This window comes from Cupressus sempervirens, chromosome 5 (genome assembly GCF_028749045.1).
Source record: "Cupressus sempervirens isolate cs-2001-9-10 chromosome 5, ASM2874904v1, whole genome shotgun sequence".
In the NCBI taxonomy this organism is placed as follows: Eukaryota; Viridiplantae; Streptophyta; class Pinopsida; order Cupressales; family Cupressaceae; genus Cupressus; species Cupressus sempervirens.
The window spans coordinates 196771723-196790075 of NC_143122.1; the positions used below are offsets into that span (position 1 = coordinate 196771723).

The window sequence follows — 18353 nt, forward strand, 5'->3', positions numbered from 1 at the left end:
CAAAATGTATCCCATAACTACTACACAACTGAATGAGTCAATATAATTAATTATGGTTTAATATCACATCCTATTACTGAAATATAAGTTGTGAAAATTCTAGAAAAAGAAAAAAAGAAGAAAGATTAAATGAATTTCGCCCCATCTTTTTTTTTAAAGTGGACTATAAAAGGATAGAGTGGGTTATAGTGAGATGGAGCTATCTTTCATTGGTATTCTGAAAAGAATGGGCTCAAGCAGCCACCGAACAAAAGTTATGACCTCTGGAAGCTTCTACATGATGTTCAAATTAGTTTTTCCCAGTTCTTTAACATAAGAGATCATTGTGCTTGTTATTTCTGATAATATTGACGTGTTCATCTTTTGTTGCATAGGATTAACCTGTATACAGATCTTTGTTTTGGCAGAATATAATATAAAATTCAATTTTCTGTTACAAAATAATGTTATAAACAGACTCAGATTTATATGCTTGCTCATTGTTGCAGAAGTTTTTGTTTAATCAACAAATAAGGTCAAGTCAAAAGGCCGTTACAATTATTTTTCAATATAAGAACTTGAATGATGCACAGATCTCCTAAAAATTGATCAAACTATTCTTCCCTATAGATTTATATGCCTGTTCCATGTTGCAGAAATCTTTGTTTAATCAACAAATAAGATCAAGTCAAAAGGTCATTACAAAATGCTTTTCAATAGAAGAACTTGAACGATGTGCAAAACTACTACAATATTAATTATGCTCTTCTGCCCATGGAGTAAATGTAGACTTAAAACTTTTTTTTTGAGCAAGATGGACAGAATTTTGACTTTTATTATTTTGCGAGGATGCAGATGGGCCATTTTTTGCATTATATAGCTCGATTCATTGCAGGGTTTGCAGTGGGTTTCTCCTCGATATGGAAGCTTACACTACTTACAGTTGCAGTTGTTCCCTTGATGGCTATAGCTGGGGGTGCATATGCCGCAGCCATGACTGGTTTGTCAAAAAAAAGCCAAATCGCATACACTGAGGCTGGAAAAGTGGCAGAAGAGGTGATTATCTGCCTTGTCTTAAATTTGAAGGCTTTGTTCTGAAATCTGCTTATTCTGTCATAGACATGTTTTATACATCATTTCATTCATTTTTGTATGAATTTTCTTTGTTCCATAATTTCTTATGTGAAAAGGGGAAATGGTGCAGAATCGAATAATAATATAAAACTTTTAAAGTGCCATAATGGGACTCCAAACATTAATTTATTATGTTTTGGAAGAAAATACCATGTATCTGCGTATTTTCATCAATTAACTTAATCATGCAAAATTGTAAAATGTTGAAAACAAGAGTAGCAGTCTTTGTTAAGCAATTGTATTTTCTGTGGATGTGCTATAATACCTTGAAATGGAATTATTGCTGCAGCTAAATGACTGTTAATTGTTTTCTTGATTGAAAATTTTACTAGGGCATGTTCATGATTGCAGAACTACTTACATCTTGATAACTTTATAACCATGTATGATGTATATTAATTTTGACACATTTTATAGCTTTTGCACATGTAGAATATAAATCTCAACAATACCACAAAATGGAATTAGAAATTGAAAATTCCAATAAATATGGGGACGGATCCATTCTTGTTACACACACCATAATATGAGTCTTCCAATGTCAATATTCTGAAAATTTATCATAAAAGATTTATAGCCATTCTACATCTGTGCAGATCTGCTCAAATCTTGATCGTTGCTTGAACCAATTGAATACAGAAAACATTCATTTTGCAATATTGTGGGAAGCTTTATATATATCAAGTGTCAGTTTCATGCCTAAACCCTTTCAATATAGAAACTTCTGCCCTGTTTTTGGCTGTGAAATTAAAGTTATGGTTAAAAGAAGAAATAACCTCTAAACACAAATGAATCGAGAGAGGAAATTAAGTTTAAATTACATATAATATATTCAGAAAACTTATTGGAGGAAGCATTTTCATTTCTTGCTTAGAGGCGTGAAGTGTTTTTGTAATGTTGCAGTCAATGCTGTGGTGGTGTAGAGTTATCCATGATGTAAGTTGGCTTTTTGTAGGGTATCTATAACTGTAGAATGGCATAAGCTATGAGATTTGTAGAAATTATTAATTGATAGTAACACGTTTCTCTAGTTTCATCCCAATTGAGTTGGCAATACATGAAAAACATGCTACAGAAAGCAGATTTGTGCCAAAAATTTACTTATACAAGATGACCAGTTATGTTCTTTAAGATGTTTAATTTTCCAGGTTTATTTAAACAGATCAAACATTTGAGTATAAATTCCAGAGTCATGGCCTTTATCTTCTCCACAACTGACCTTTCCTAGATCTATCTCATTGTCTTTGTATTGGAGGCTGAGCCTCTATCCTATTGGTCAAGACACCTACCCTATGGTTGAGGTTTTACCTCTCTAGACAAAGGCACTTGATAAATCAAATCCAGGTGTGAGCTATAATGAACTACTTGACCTTTATGAGGAGTGCAAGATGAAACATTGTTAGTGTGAGGCCATGATTGTATGTAAGGCTGTTGACCAATGGGAGGGTACTACAAACCATTATTATGTATAATCCAGTTGTTTTCAAGCATATCATGGATAATTATATGCAAGTATAGTCTTGCATGATCTTGGCAATACTTATGGTAGTATTTCATGAGTGTTTTAACATTTGGTCTTGTTGACCCAAGGAGTTTTCCATAGGGTTGTAATTTGCAACTTCCCTGACAACACAAAACAGAGATGTGTGAGGAAAAGTCTTCACCTCAAATTAACAAAGTAAGCTTCTTGATTTAATCTACTTCGAAAACAAGTGAACCAGATTGCTACTTAACACTGAACAATTTATTCTTGGGGAATATTGCATGTAAATAAAATGCTTGGAAAACAATCTAGACATGACTTCAATCTTGGAGGCAGGAACACAATACTGAAAACACTTATCTCACTATGAGGATTTTTCGTTTTTGCAGCCAAACTAAAACATGAATTCAAACACTAATGATTTAAAATATAGATCAATGGATATACATCAATAATTGGATTGATTTTAGCAAGAAACACAACACTTATAACAACAGTGGACAAGAATAAGATTGAAAAGAAAGCATCAACTCTAAAGCATACAAAGTTACTCTGCATGATAGAAGATTGATGCTAGACAATGTTAAATAGGAGCTTTTATTATTGTTTACCTTGCCAAACTTGTACAACTACAACAAAAAAATTCAACTTTTCAATCTTGATGAGACTTGTAGTTGCAAAAGCTTAGATCAAACTCACATTATATTCAATGTGTTCAAGGTACTTATTTATAAGATTTCAGAGAGAATCTTCTAGGAAAGTAATAAGAAACTAATTGTTTAAAGCATTACTTTGAAGCAATTCTGATTTCTATCCTTGTCACAAAGAAAATGAAATACATTGGTAACCTGAAATAGGGTTTCCTTTGGTTTAAGATTTTCTCTGTTTCTTCAATTTGGGTGTCTATATCAATGTTTAATGTTCCCGTTATAAAATAAATCATTTATCAAACTATTGTAATGAGCCAATTGATTTAATGTATCTCGGACCCATTTTTATTTTGTTTCCGTAGTTTGTGTTGCCGTCGGCTATCTTTGTACACCCTCGAAAAGTTTTTCCCGACGGGTATTTAAGCACGGCTTAGAGGTAGTCTTTAGGTATGCAATTTCAATTATTTCTTGTATTGCAAATTCCTGTTGGGATTCTCTATTGTTTGTCATTTTGGAAGTGGAAGACCTTCCCTACTTGGCTATGTCCGATTTCGGTGGGATTCAACCCTCGCCCTATTTCGTTGCCTGTAATACTTCGCTCAGATTTGGCAAATCGGAGCACCATTTTTTTGGCAAATCTTATTGAAAGGTTATGTGTTCTAATCTCCATTGTTGATTCTATCTTATGAATTTGGGTTTCCGTGTTATTATCTGTCTGAGCACTTCCTCTCTATCCGTACCCCATCCACTTCTGACACTTAGTTCATCTCCCGTGTGACTACATTGCCCTCTGTACGACCCATGCCCCAGCTCCTTCATTTCACCACTATACGACCATTTGGTCTTCATCTTCTTGCCACCATATGGCCATTTGGCCTTCATCTTCTACCACCGTACAACCGACATTGGGCACCATACTGCCGCTTGATACCATATCGTACGACCAACAATACATACTTGTACGACCCTTTAGTCGTCGCACTGTATGGCCAACTTGGTCACTGTACGGTCAAAGTTGTTCACCTCACAACTTGCTTCCACCCTCACCATACGAAAAATTAATATCCTTACACTGTATTGTACGACCTCCATTTGTGCCTATACCATGGTCAAAACACCTAATCGTACTGCCCTCCAGAATTTTGTATTGGCTCCATCTAACTGACATTGTGAAGGGAAAGGGATTGTTTGAAAGTAGTTGCAGTTACGAAACATTACAGTGGTATTAGAGTGCTTTGATCTTGCTAGCCTGTGAATAGTGAGTGAGAGTTTATAGCCGGAAGAGCAAAGAACCCATTCCGTTGATAGAATGACTACCAAACCAGAACCAACAGCTGCCGAACTTGTGGCACTACTAAGAGAACTTGCAAAGAATTAGGCACAAATCACCGATACTTAGCAACTCATGGAAGAGACTCTCAAGAAGTTGGCAGACAATAAAATATTTGGAGAACATAACGGTCACAGTGTGGATTCGGTGTCGAGTAAAACAAACCCTTATCCAACACGCTCTCGACCGGCACGCTCTCAACCTTCCATGCTGTCTTTCAGGCGCCACACGAAGCGAAACAACCAACCTTTGAAGAGATGCAAGAACAACTGAGAGAAGACTAGAAGAATGCAAATTTTGAGGAGGATATAGCCTACAAAGATTACGCGGATATGAGAGTGAGATATGCAGGAGGCGGAAATCAAGGATACTTTACTGATGATCTTAGAAGAAAGTTGAGTAAAGTAAATCTGTCTCCATTTGACAAATCCGGATCCATATCTGCCCAGGCGTGGGTAATGAAGGCCGATACCTACTTCCAGCTGAATCCTATATTAGAAGAAGAAGCAATCAAATTTGTGACGCTGCACTTGGAGGGAGTTGCGCATGAATGGTGGCATCATGACACCATCACACTGGGGCATGATCAAATAACTACTTACGCAAAATTCACTGAGAGATTGATAGAGCAATTTGATGGTAAAGATCCGGAACTCAATTTCAAAGATTTGGCACAGCTGAGACAAACTGGATCGGTCGACCAATACATTGCGAAATTTTAGAAACTCTCTATTTTGGTCACGGACATTTTGGAAAGAAGACGGATAGTGCTCTTCATGGATGGACTGATAGAACTTTTGAAAGATTGGGTAAAAGGGTTCAATCCTGCCACTTTGTCGAAGGCTATTAAGAAGGCACGGAGCATGGCATCATCATCGACATCATCCTCTCAAAGTTATTCACATGGTGACTGAAGATTTCTTCATAGTGGACCTTGATGATATGGAGGTTATTCTGGGCATACAGTGGATGGAGAGACTTGATGAATACACTCAGAGTTTTAAACGGATGGATTCCACTTTCGTTGTCCATGGGAATAAGGTTGTTCTCCGCGGAATGGCTGATCAGGGTCCGAAGGAAGTTTGTGCGCATCGAATGGAGGCAATTTTTCAGCGTGATGATGTTGCTTGGGCTGCACATTGTTTTGTTTTGATAGAACCTATAAAAGGGCAACAAACGCCTCTCTAGGATGATGATCTCTAGAAGATTCTGAGCAACCACAATAAAGTTTTTATAGACATTCTTGCCGGCATACCATTGCATGGAGGGTTTGAACATATAATCGAGTTGGAAGTAGGAGCCAAACTGGTCATAACCACACCGTATTGCCACCCCAAGAAGTTCAAAGATGAGATTGAAAAGATGATTCAAGAACTGCTAGAGAAAGGATGGATCCGTCCCAGTTTTAGCCCTTTCGTGTCGTCAGTGGTATTGGTCAAAAAGGACGGGACAAAACGCATGTGTGTGGACTACTGGTTGAACAAAAAAACAATAAAGAATAGATATCCCATTCCAAGGATAGATGAGTTGCTAGATGAATTACATGGTGCAGTCTACTTTTCGAAAATAGATCTTTGTTCCAGATATCATCAGATCCGCATGAGGGAGGAAGATGTAGAAAAGATGGCCTTTTGTTGTCACTACGGGCATTATGAGTTTCTGGTCATGCCATTCAAATTGACAAATGCACCTGCTACATTTCAATCATGCATGAATTGCATCTTCAACAAACAATTGCGTAAGTACTTATTGGTATTTTTTGATGATCTTATTTATAGTAGGACATGGGAGGAGCACCTGAAGCATCTGGATGAAGTCCTAAGGATCATGGAGGAGCAATCTTTGTTCGCCAAGCAATCCAAGTGTGAATTTGGTATGAGAGAAATATTGTACCTGGGGCATGTTGTTAGTAAATACGGATTTCAAGTTCATCAAGAGAAGATTCAGGCTATCCTTGTTTAGCCTCCCCCAAAATCACTCACGGATTTGCGAGGATTTTCGGATTATGTAGTTATTACCGAAGGTTCATTAAAGGATTCTCTTAGCTTAGTGCACCCTTAATGGATCTGACAAGGAAAGAATCTTTCTAGTGGAATGAAAAGGCACAACTCACTTTTGATAAGCTGAAGGAGGCAATGAGCACTTGTCCCATACTTGCATTACCTGATTTCTCTCGATCATTCATTTTGGAGTGCGACGCGTTTGGAGAAGGCATTGGTGCATTACTAATGCAAGATAGACACCCCATAACTTATGAGAGTAGGAAGCTTACGCAGACAGAACGCTTGTAGTCCATCTACGACAAAGAGATGTTGGCCATTGTACATGCATTGACCAAGTTCTGACAGTATCTGGTAGGTGCCAAGTTTGTCATCCGTACGGATCACAACAGTTTGAGATATTTTTTGGAGCAACGGGACTAAAACGAGAGGCGACAAAAATGGGTAAGCAAGGTTCAGGCTTTTGATTTTGACATTGAATATGTAAAAGGGAAGAATGTGGTTGCAGATGCCTTGTCCAGGAAACCCGCCGTCTACTCACTAAACTAGATTTCAGCTGACTGGAAGGCACATCTGTTGGTGGAATACTCTAAAAACACATTTGCCTATGAGCTAATGGATGATAACACCCAGGATGATAGGTACAGAGTGGTGGATGACATCATCTACTATAAGAATCAGATATTTTTAGTGCTGGAATCCAAATTGAAGCAAAAAATCTTGAAGGAAGTACACGACTCACCCTTGGCAAGACACTCGGGTTTCCTCAAAACTTACAGAAGTCTTCGGGAGAGGTTTGCATGGAAAGGACTACAAGGGGACGTGTTGCAGTATGTAAGAGAGTGTGCGGTCTGCCAACAGAACAAATCCGAACATACTCTATTTGCTGGGTTACTACAACCTCTGCCAATTCCAGAACATAAGTGGGAAAGTATATTGATGGATTTCATAACAGGGCTTCCCAAGGTGAATGGAAAGGATTGTATTTTCGTGTTGGTTGACAGATTGACGAAGTACGCACATTTCATTGCCATCCCCTCTGATCTTCAGGCCGCACAAGTTGCCGATCTTTTTTTAGAGAAGTCTTTCGTCTGCACGGGTTACCTTGAAACATCGTCAGTGATCAGGATGGGTGGTTCATCAGTATCTTCTGGACAGAACTCTTTCAGATGGCAGGGACAAAATTATTGCCAAGTACTAGTTACCACCCACAGATAGACGAACAAACAAAGATTGTGAACAAATGGCTCGAAGGTTACCTTCGGAACTATCTCTCAGCACAATAACAAGCATGGGTCAAATGGTTACATCTACGGGAATATTGCTACAATACCACATACCACATGTCCATCGGAATGGCACCATTCAAAGCTCTGTACAGGTACGAACCCCTCTCCTTCATTGACACAGTTCTAGGTGGCAGTTGCGCACCAAGGGCGAGGGACTAGCTTCAGGAGGGATAGGACATACTAAGATGCTTGAAGGAAACCTATAGTGGGCACAAAATCAACAGAAGATGTACACCGACAGACACAAAATGGAGAGGAGTTTCAAAGTAGGGGATTTGGTCTATCTCCGGCTCCAGCCATATCGACAATCCTCATTGAAGGAAAAGGGAAAAGGAAAATTGAAGCCACGATTTTATGGCCCCTATTGTGTAGTTTGTCGTGTTGGTGAAGTCATGTATGAACAGGAACTTTTGGAGGGAAGACGTATTCATAACGTCTTCCATGTTTCATGCCTGAAGAAGGCCGTAGGGCAGAACGTTACGGTAGCCACAGACCTTACACCACTCAATGAAGAAGGAAAGCTCATATTGGAACGAGCTGAGATCATCGAAGTACATGAGAAGACTTTGTGGAACTGCACGGTGAAGGAATATCTAGTGCATTGGAAACACTTGCCATTGGACGACTCGACGTGGGAAGGCGAACACATTCTCCAATACCTAACATTGCATTTGCTTGAGGACAAGCAAAATCTGGGACGGGAGGATTGTAATGTTCCCATTATAAAATAAATCATTTATCAAATGATTGTAATGGGCCGATTGATTTAATGTATCTCGGACCTATTTTTATTTTGTTTCCGTAGTTTGTGTCACTGTTGGCTATCTTTGTACACCCTTAGAAAGTTTTCCTCGACGGGTATTTAAGCACGACTTAGAGGTAGTCTTTAGGTATGCAATTTGGATTATGTCTTATACTGCGAATTCCTGTTGACATTCTCTGTTGTTTGCCATTTTGGAAGTGGAAGACCTTCCCTACTTGGCTATTTCCGGTTTCGGTGGGATTCAACCCTCACCTTATTCCGTCACCTGTAATACTTTGCTCGAATTTGGCAAATCGAAGCACCATTTTTTTGGCAAATCTTATTGAAAGGTTATGTGTAATTTCCATTGTTGATTCTATCTTACAAATTTGGATTTCTACGTTATTATATGTTTGAGCACTTCCTCTCTACCTGTATCCCATCCACTTCTTCCAACACTTAGTTCATCTCCCGTATGACTACATTGCCTTCTGTACAGCCCACACCCCAACTTGGTCACTGTAAAACCAAAGTTGTTCACCTCACAACCTGCTCCCACCCTCACCGTACAACAAACCAATATCCTTACGCTGTATTGTACGACCTCCATTTGTCCCTGTACTATGGTCAAAACACCTAACCATACTGCCCTCCAGAACTCCGTATTGGCTCCATCTAACTGACATTGTGAAGGGAAAGGGATTGTTCAAAAGTAGTTGTAGGTACGGAACATTACACAATGAATGGTAATGACGTGTTGCAATATTTCTTGAAAATCAAGTTTTCTAAACTATCCGTTGCCTATCATGATTGGTTACTGTTATTATTTAAATCCCTCAATTTTGTGCTGATATTGATTTTAAGCTATGTGACATGGGGATGTGTCCCCAATTTCTGCCCCCGAGGAAATATCCCATAAATATCTCCCCTACCATTCGCCTGCCCCCATCCCTGAAATGACATGGAACATTTTAAAAACCAACACAAAGTCAATGTTCTTCTAAAGAGAGCAAAGTGGAAACAAATCCAAGTGGTCCTTGACATTAACTAATGTTTCTAAGCTGGCACAAAGTTGAATCTACATTTCATGCATACATCGAAGTTTTAGGTTGCAGGTTTATTTTGTGTCTGAGACAAGACATTTTCTGATTTCACCATAAATGTTGTCATAAAAGTTATATAAAATATACAAAGTTATAATATATTAATAAAGTTTGAAATTTATATGTCCCCGTCCTCAAAACATTGTGGAACATAGCCTTCAAACAACTTAGTCAACTATTGGCACTTTTCAACCGTCATAATCAGCTAGGTTGCACTTTCAAGTGGCATCAACACATGATAAATGCAATTTTCCTCATGTTGTTATGTGGTTTGATCGTGGGCACAATTATTTGCCATTGTTGCCATCATCATCACAATCTTAAGTGGCATTACCATGTGAAAAGTACAAGGATAACTTATCATCGATCCTTTTATGCCCACTTGTGGTTCTGTGGATGAATCGCTAATTGAGTCACCAATTTTAATTGGCAATGCCATTGAGAATGTGTGACTTGCACTTTGTATTTTAACCTTCATCAACTGGTTGCACTTTTTAACCACCATTACTTGCACTTGCACCCTTTTAGATTGCAATTCTAGTACCAAAATGTGACCACTTAAGTTGTTTTCTACCTGATCAGTGGTCTTTGTCACACTTTCCCCTGGTTGGACTACTTACAATATGCAAAATCTCATAATATTGGACACTTTTACACTGATTCTATAGTCATGCCATCATTGCCATTAGAGCACAATTTTTCTTGGTTAAATTGTGGAAAATATGTGACATAGTCAAATGAACTCAATTGCTCTTATGTTATGGTTCCCTAGGATCTTTGCCACTTAGAATTTGGTGATCAAATGTATATTTTCTTTGTGGTGACTCTAGGCTGCTCCTTATGTGCTTTTCCTTTCATTGATATATCAGTTGGAGGAAACACTAGAAATTCAGGAGCTTGATCATCTGTATTCCTTAATCTCCCCTCTATTGAGCAACCTGCAAACATTGCCAGCTTTGACAAAGTAGATGCTTAACTGGCCTTGATAACTGTCACCAACAAAATAGGCACCCTTGTTGAGAGGCCGACCCAATTACTTGTTGAAACATGGGATAGTTTCATAGAGAGTGTGAAATTCTGATAGGTAAGACCATCCTCCAGAGAGAGTTGCTTCCTTTGGAGCTTAACCTAGATTAGAATAACTACTGCTGCATAGTTGGAAAAAGGATGGAAATGCTTTCTTAGAACAAAACTAAAACTATTGAGGTGATGCATTAAAAAGGATTCAAGACTTATGTTGTGAGGTTTTCACACCATCGCCCCAAAATTTTGGGGACCCCCTTTTTTTCGATTGCCTTAGCAATTTTTTGGTCCAGAGGTTTCAAATTTGAAGATTTTGAGCCTTGGACACCTTCAGGGCCAGTGGGGAGAAGGTTAGATTTATTTTCACCCGGTTTCAACTTGATTTTCCAGAGCTATCAATTTTGTCCTTAGGCCGAATAATTTTCTAATTTAATTTCAACTTGGCAGGATAAAGTTGTGAATTTTGTACTTAGACGTTTTCTTTTGAAAATTTGGTTTTAACTCTGTAAATTTGGATAATTTTCAAAAGAGAAATTTTTTAGACTTAAGTTTTTGAAAAATCTCAAATTTTTCTTCGGTGAAATTTTTTAAATTTTGTTGAAATGAGGAAAATTGCAAAAAATCGATTTTTTGGTTCTAAATGCAATTTCAATTTAATTTAATTTTATTTTTAGCTTGGCAAAATCGATTTGGTAGAAAATTGCAAAAATTGACTTTAATTGGATTAATTTGCCTTGAAAACTTTTTAGTTTTTAATGAATTTAGTAATTTAATATTGAAAAAATGACTTTTGGTTAGCCAAAATCCAAATTTAATGACGTATTAATTACTAAACCTTCATTAAATGGAAATATTTAACACCCTCAAGGCCATTTAATTTCGTTTTGCAATTGGAGCTAATTGGTAAATTTAAAAGTGCAATTTTCTTTTGGCAAAATTAATTTTTTTTAAGTTAAGTATTTAATTGTGGGCCTTAACTTGAATTTAATTTTTGTTTTTTGTTTTCTCCTAGACCATGTAGGCCAGCTTTATGGAGAAAGAAAATTGGCTATAAAGGGAGTCTCCTCCCCATTTCATTTTCACAAATCATTTCTTCCTCTCCATGTGGGCGAATTTTGTGGAGGGGCAGATTTTTTTCAGTCTTGGGCGAATTTTGTGGAGGCGAATTTAGTGGAGGGTAGTTTTTTGCATGCTTGGGCAATTTTTGCTTGCATTTCTCCATTTTCAGACCTTGGCGATTTTTCTTGTGGGCAAATTCTTGCATATTTTGGTGGTTTTCTCCTCCATTTGTGGGCTGTGATTTGTTCCCTAGGTAGCATTTTGGGCAGATTTCAGATTTCATGCATGGGCGAATTTGAGACAAAGGCAAAATCTTCCATTCTTGGCATTTTATTGAGACAGATCTGATTCTGATTTTTGAGCAATTCATGGTGAAGGTCTGATTTTTTTTGTACTTAGGACTGCATTTTTATCCTAGATTTTGGCAATTTTGTTGGGAGAAGAGATACATATGAAAGTTTGATTTTTGCATAGAAGGAAAGTGTTGGATAGTTTTAGGAGTGTAAATTTCTATTTGCAAAAGGATTTGAACTACTTGAAAGTCATATCCTAGGTTCCGAACAGTCGCTGTAAGTTTATCGGTTAAGGTGAATTTTCATCATCTAGAGTTGCAAGGAGTGCTTAAGCCGACATCCATCTTTCGTTCTAGTCTAAGGATTGCTCCGCTTGGTTCTTCTTGCCTTTTGGTCCACCACTCTACCATCCTGTAATAGGGCGACGAGCATGGAGGATGATAGGGCGACGAGCATGGAGGATGATAGGGCAAGTAAGAATCCCAAGCGGGCAAACACTAAGAAAGACAAAGAGGATATGATGCCCAATACTTCCTTCTTCTTGAAAATGAAGAGAATAACTGACACCAATATTTGTACAGTGGACATGATACAGATGAGGGACAGACTGAAGGAAGGACAATCCCCCTTGGCAAAAAGGATTTACAAGAGTGGAATTGTACACGCAGTGGCCTTTCCTCCCATATTGCCTTGTCCAGAATCAATTATGGAATGTGCATCCAGATTTGATCTAAACAGTAATTCCATCATTTTCGATGAAGGGAAGAGAGTGTTGGCTAGCATTGGTGAACAAGCAATTGAAGAAACATTTAACATTCCCCAGTACAAGGGCATGACAATTGTAATGATGGATCAAGCAACTAAATCATTTCAAGATAACCAAGAGGCCTATTACACGCGTCTAAAGCAGAATTGGATACGCGAGGGAAGAAAAGGAGTTAATAGATCATCAAGGCTTACAGTGGCACTTGATTTTGAGGATATTAGAGAAGAGGATGTCAGTGAAATAGATTTTGGCTCGAGATTGGATGAGTTGGGAAAGGTTGCTATCAAGAAAAAGCATTTGGGCACCCTTTTCTCTCTCAATGCTTTTATTGGATTTGAGAAAGAATATGAGAAGGATCACGAAAGGATACTACAAGCAGCAAGTGGCGTGGCGAAGTTAGCGGAACTCAGGGCAAAGCACACACTCTATCCTCCTATGGGAGAAGTTAATGAAAGGCTAGCTAAGTTCATTGCCTTAGCTAAGAAAATGAAAGAAAAGGGAAGATTTATATTAGAAGATCATTTGATGTAAGCCCAAGTGGCAATTTCCCTTTCTTCTAGAATAGGACAAATGTCTATTTCTGATTGGCCACCATTTTGGTGCCTTCTCATTGGTTGCCACTTTTTTCATTAGTCCATTGATAAGGTGGTAGCTTCTCATTGGCCGATGGGGTGGCAACCCTAATTAGGGTTTTGAAGATCCAATTTGGATCGTTGATCTTGTTTTGATCTCCACTGTCCGTTGTATTTTCGGCCCCTATAAAAGGCCATTTGCTCTCATTTGTAAAGTGTTGGAGAAATTGTTGCGAAGATAATACCAAAATGCTCTCTTTTTCATTGTTGCGATTGGCATGTTGATCAAGAAAATTGGGTGTTATTGCATGTTTTCTACTTCCACTTAGATTTTATTTGAAGTTGTTTAAGTTGTTCAAGTGAAAGTAAAGTAGGTGGATAGTTGTGTGGTAGCATTGGTAAATGTTTGATAGGGATCAATACTAGACCACTAGCATCCTAGCGGCTGGTTGGGAAGCTTGGTGTGGTAAACTACTCTATTATTTCTTTGAATCATTGCACCTATGGAAGTGGGGCCGCTGGTCAGCTCTCATTAGGTTCGATCCCCGTCCATTTGCTAACCTTCCATTCATAAGAGTAGGAATAGAATAGTAAGTAGTTGGGTAGTCGAAGCTTAGAGAAGCAAGTTAGAGCACCTCCCATAACCATCACTTTCCCATCAACATCATCATCGACAGACACGCCCTCCATCATCACTACCATCAACATTATTTGCCACTCGCACATTTCACAAACCAAGCCACCATCACCTTCATCCCACCAAGGTCCAAGTCATCCTCGAATGAATAGCGTAAGGCCTCTTACGTGATTACCAGCAAATCACATCGATAAAACTGAGTATCCACAAGAGTAAGAAACATTGGAGTTATTCTCATATCCCATGAGCAATAACTTTTCAAGAGAGGAATTGTATGTTTGATACTCCGTATCAAATGCTCAATTGCTAATATGTTATGTAAGTGATACAAAACTCGCATCAACAACTTACACCATTGTTCTGGTCACACAATATGACCAATTTCTCAAACTAAAACTGCCCAACTCAGAATTCCAGATGTACCTTGCATAAATGTTCCATTACTCAGTTGAAGGTACCAAGGACAACTTTAAGGAGCTGGAAAGTTGTCACAGCTTGGAACTCTATTTTTAATTGGTTAATACACATTAGAACTTGCAAAATACACATCTTTCTGCATAAAGGAAATAAAGATGAGACATAAATTAAGGAGAAGCGATCGCCACAAGATCACATCAACCATCTTTCTGCATTAAGGCAATAAAGTTGAGACATAATTCAAGGAGAAGAGATCCCCACAAGATCACATTAACCATCTTTCTGCATTACGGAAATAAAGATGAAACATAAATCAAGGAAAAGAGATCACCTTCCACAAGATCACATCAGCCATTTCTAACAAACTTACATGTGAAAGTTACAACTCTTAGAAGGTTAAAAAGTCTAGATTTTATTAATGAAAAGGTGTTGAAAACAGCCGTACAAATCCGAAAAATGAGTTACAATACATATTAAGAACCAAAAGACCCTAGTTTCAGGTTGCAATGTATGGTCTGAAGTTTAAACTGCAAAAAGTACTAGAAATGAACATAAATCCTTTGCTTTATGGAGTGCAACAGCCTGTTACAAGAAAGATGCATGCGCTAAGAAATAAATGACATTTGTTAAATTACTTGCTGAGTCAAATTCGGTTGGGCGTCCAAATGATTTGTTGCTACTTTGAGGCCTTTGAACTGCTCCAAAATGGAAGAAAGATGAAGAAAATTCTTCTGGTTTGACCCATTTATTGATGTGGCTCCTCAATCAGCTCCTATATGCTTGGTACCACCTTGAAAAAGGTCAAAACTGTCCCCTAAATTTGCTCCACCATGTGGACAAGTCACCCATCTCCTTCTAGATGTTTTCCACGTGCTGTCTAAATCATTGAGCTGCCCCAATATGCTTAGTTGATGCTTGCACTGAGTCAAAGCCTCTCAAAACTGCCCTATCGGCTTCCCAAAGTTAATAGAATGTGTGACTATAATATATAAAAGCCTTACTTTGAGTTGAAAGTATCTTGAGTCACATGGAAACAATGTAGGCCATTAAAGACCACTTAAATGACTTGAAGCTGAGGCAAAAGGGCTTAAAACTGCTCCTTGGTATATCCCATACCCTTGAGAGTATTTGTTCTTGTGAAAATACCACTTTAGAGTCATGAAACTGAGTTATAGCCTTCAGTTAGATTAGAGGTCTTCATTTAAATTTCATTGCTCAACGCCCACTAAAGGAAACCTGTGTCTCACTCTTGACTGAAGCCTTAGTGCATGGACTGTCATACACCCGGCTTTGACTTTCTTTTGACTGTAGGTTAGGCTTTGACTTTCCTTTGACTATAGGTTACTTCATCTTCTCTGTCATCTTCACACGTTTGGACAACTCTGTACACATCAATCTTGGGAACTCAGTAAACACTGTCCTTTATTTTTTAAAATACTATGCTATTCATTTTTCACATAACACTGTCACTATCATTCTCCGTTTGTATCTTGCTTTGCCCTCGAAACACCAACCATTCTTCATGTCTGTGTTTGAGGTGTCTTAGCTGGTACTTCTTCATGGAACTATCCTTCTACCATACACACTCCTAGTCACTCTCCACATGGCATTGCATCTCCTTTTCTCTGTCATAATCTGCCATATTTCATTTTTTCACTGTCAACATATATCACTTTGTCTATTTCAAGATCAACTTGAGCCTCTTGTAGTTGTAAGATGTCTTTACTTCATCATAAAATTTACTGCGCTTATCGTCAGTTTAAAACTTATAGTGGACAACATTCATCTCTGAGGATTTGATCTCTCTTGGCCCATCTCATATCAAGCTCTTTGAAACCACTGTCCCTAATGACTGCCCTCCATGATGCTTATAGTTTTAGCATTATTGTATTGTGACTTAACCCAGTTGTCAGGCCAATTGTCATTTTCTTGAATAGCAATCTTATCACTGCCCTACAGCATGTAAAGTCCTCTTGAGCAGGGATATGGACGGCCCTTGTCTTCCTTAGGCTTCCACAGTCTCTGTATACTGTTACTGATGTTAAAGATACCTTATCATTGCTACAGGAGGCTGTCTTCCTAAGTATCCTCATTCTTGTCAATTATGTCTTGACCTTATCAGTGCTATAGGAGGCTGTCTTTCTAAGTATCCTCCTCATTCTTGTCAATTATGTCTTGACTTCCATAAACCTGTCTCCTTATGTTGACTCTAGATGCTTGATTGATTGTCATTCCTCACCATGAACTTCATGCACTGGAGACAAGTGTTTGTACATTTGATATGGATCCCTATGTGCTGTTGACAGTATGACAACATTTCACTTTGAAGGTTTGATCTCTCTTGACTGTTTGTCGTTCTAGACTCCTTGACTATTTGTCTCTCTAGACTACATATGCACTCTCCGAAGAAGGGCAGGGTTGGTGTACATGGAATTCTCTGAGAGATTATGACACAAAAAATAACCGTCTACTATTCTACTCCAACAGACCCCCCTCTTAACTTCTTTGATGGATGTTCCTAATGATTCTTTCAGGCATTCTCTCTTCATTCGACTGTTCATACTGGCAGGGTGATAACAGTTCAAGCTTATACATCTCATACAATTCTGTTTATTTTTCTTCTGGCTGTTTAATCCTACCACAGTCTGGTACCGTGATATGTTAACGATAATAGATTTCCACAATCCATGATATTATATTCATGGTTCTGGGTAAGATTGTGTGGGCACAACTGACTTCACGAATATAATCACATAAAACCAATGCACGGGTTGGATATGAGAAAAGCAACAATTGATACAACTATAAAAGCTCACTCAACCGTCCTATATCTGGGAGTATGGACTCAACATGAATCCCAACAAGGCAATAAATCACCTAGCATCATGAACTCACTCAACCGGCCTAAATCCAGGAGTACAGATTCTACCCGAATCCCAATAAGGCAACAAAACACCAAACATCATGAACTCGCTCAACCGGCCTAAATCTGGGAGTATGGATTCTAGATGAATCTTAGTGTCCATGAAAAAACAAGGGTTCGAAGAGAAACAATAAAACACTAGGTATAAAAATTACTCAATCAAGCACATTGTTGGGACTATGGGTTCGACACGAATCCTAATGCAAGCAAATACATCTATGGCCGGATTAGAATCCTCACGGATAACCTGATTCCACGACCAACATTAGTGCTAAGAAACACCCAAGAAAACTGGGCAACACACAAATTGAGGCAAAGTAAAAAATGCCCAAAATTCAACGTCGACGAAAATCAATGAAACCAAAACCCTTTTAACAATTGGGTATAAAAACCCCAAATATAAAATCAAATTTGGGTTCGGAGTCTGCATGCAAAAACGGCCAACATAACGGTCTGAAAACCCAAAACCCTAAGTCAAGAGGCAATCAAATGCTCGTACTCGCCCAATCGGGTAGAGTCAACATACAGGAATGGAGGGAAACACTAGTTCTCTGCCTCCTAGTAAACTACTATCCAAAATAGACTCTGAAACATAAAAATGGGAGATCCCAACATAGTAGCCAAAAGGCCAAATATGGGAATGCTCGCAATAAAATAATCGCTCCACTAAAGCTACAAAAAGTCTCACCAAATCAAGGTCTCCCCAAGCCAGATCCAACAAGATCAACCTTGCGCTGATCCCACACCTGCAACTCCCACAATGAGCAAAATAGTAATTCCTCTTTGAGAGGATTTGGGATTTTGCTCTTCAAAATCAAGTTTTAAAAAGTGAGAAGTGAGAAAGAACTCACTTTTTGGTATATATTCACTTGAAAAGTGAAACATTAAAATAGGAAAATAATTGGCTCACTTAACTAAATCCCTTTTTAACCCAAACGAAATCGAGCAATTCT

The 18353-nt window shown here is 38.3% G+C and overlaps 1 protein-coding gene across 2 annotated transcripts in view; it reads left to right on the forward strand.

Moving 5' to 3' along the window:
• The window catches only part of LOC149555062 (ABC transporter B family member 13-like), a 47189-nt gene that overhangs the window by 22012 nt on the left and 6824 nt on the right, over window positions 1–18353 (forward strand). For both annotated transcript variants that reach the window (XM_089829093.1, XM_089829094.1), the window contains exon 4: window positions 835–1035. In XM_089829093.1, the coding sequence (XP_089685219.1) occupies window positions 835–1035 (201 nt within the window). The remainder of the gene's footprint in view (window positions 1–834; window positions 1036–18353) is intronic.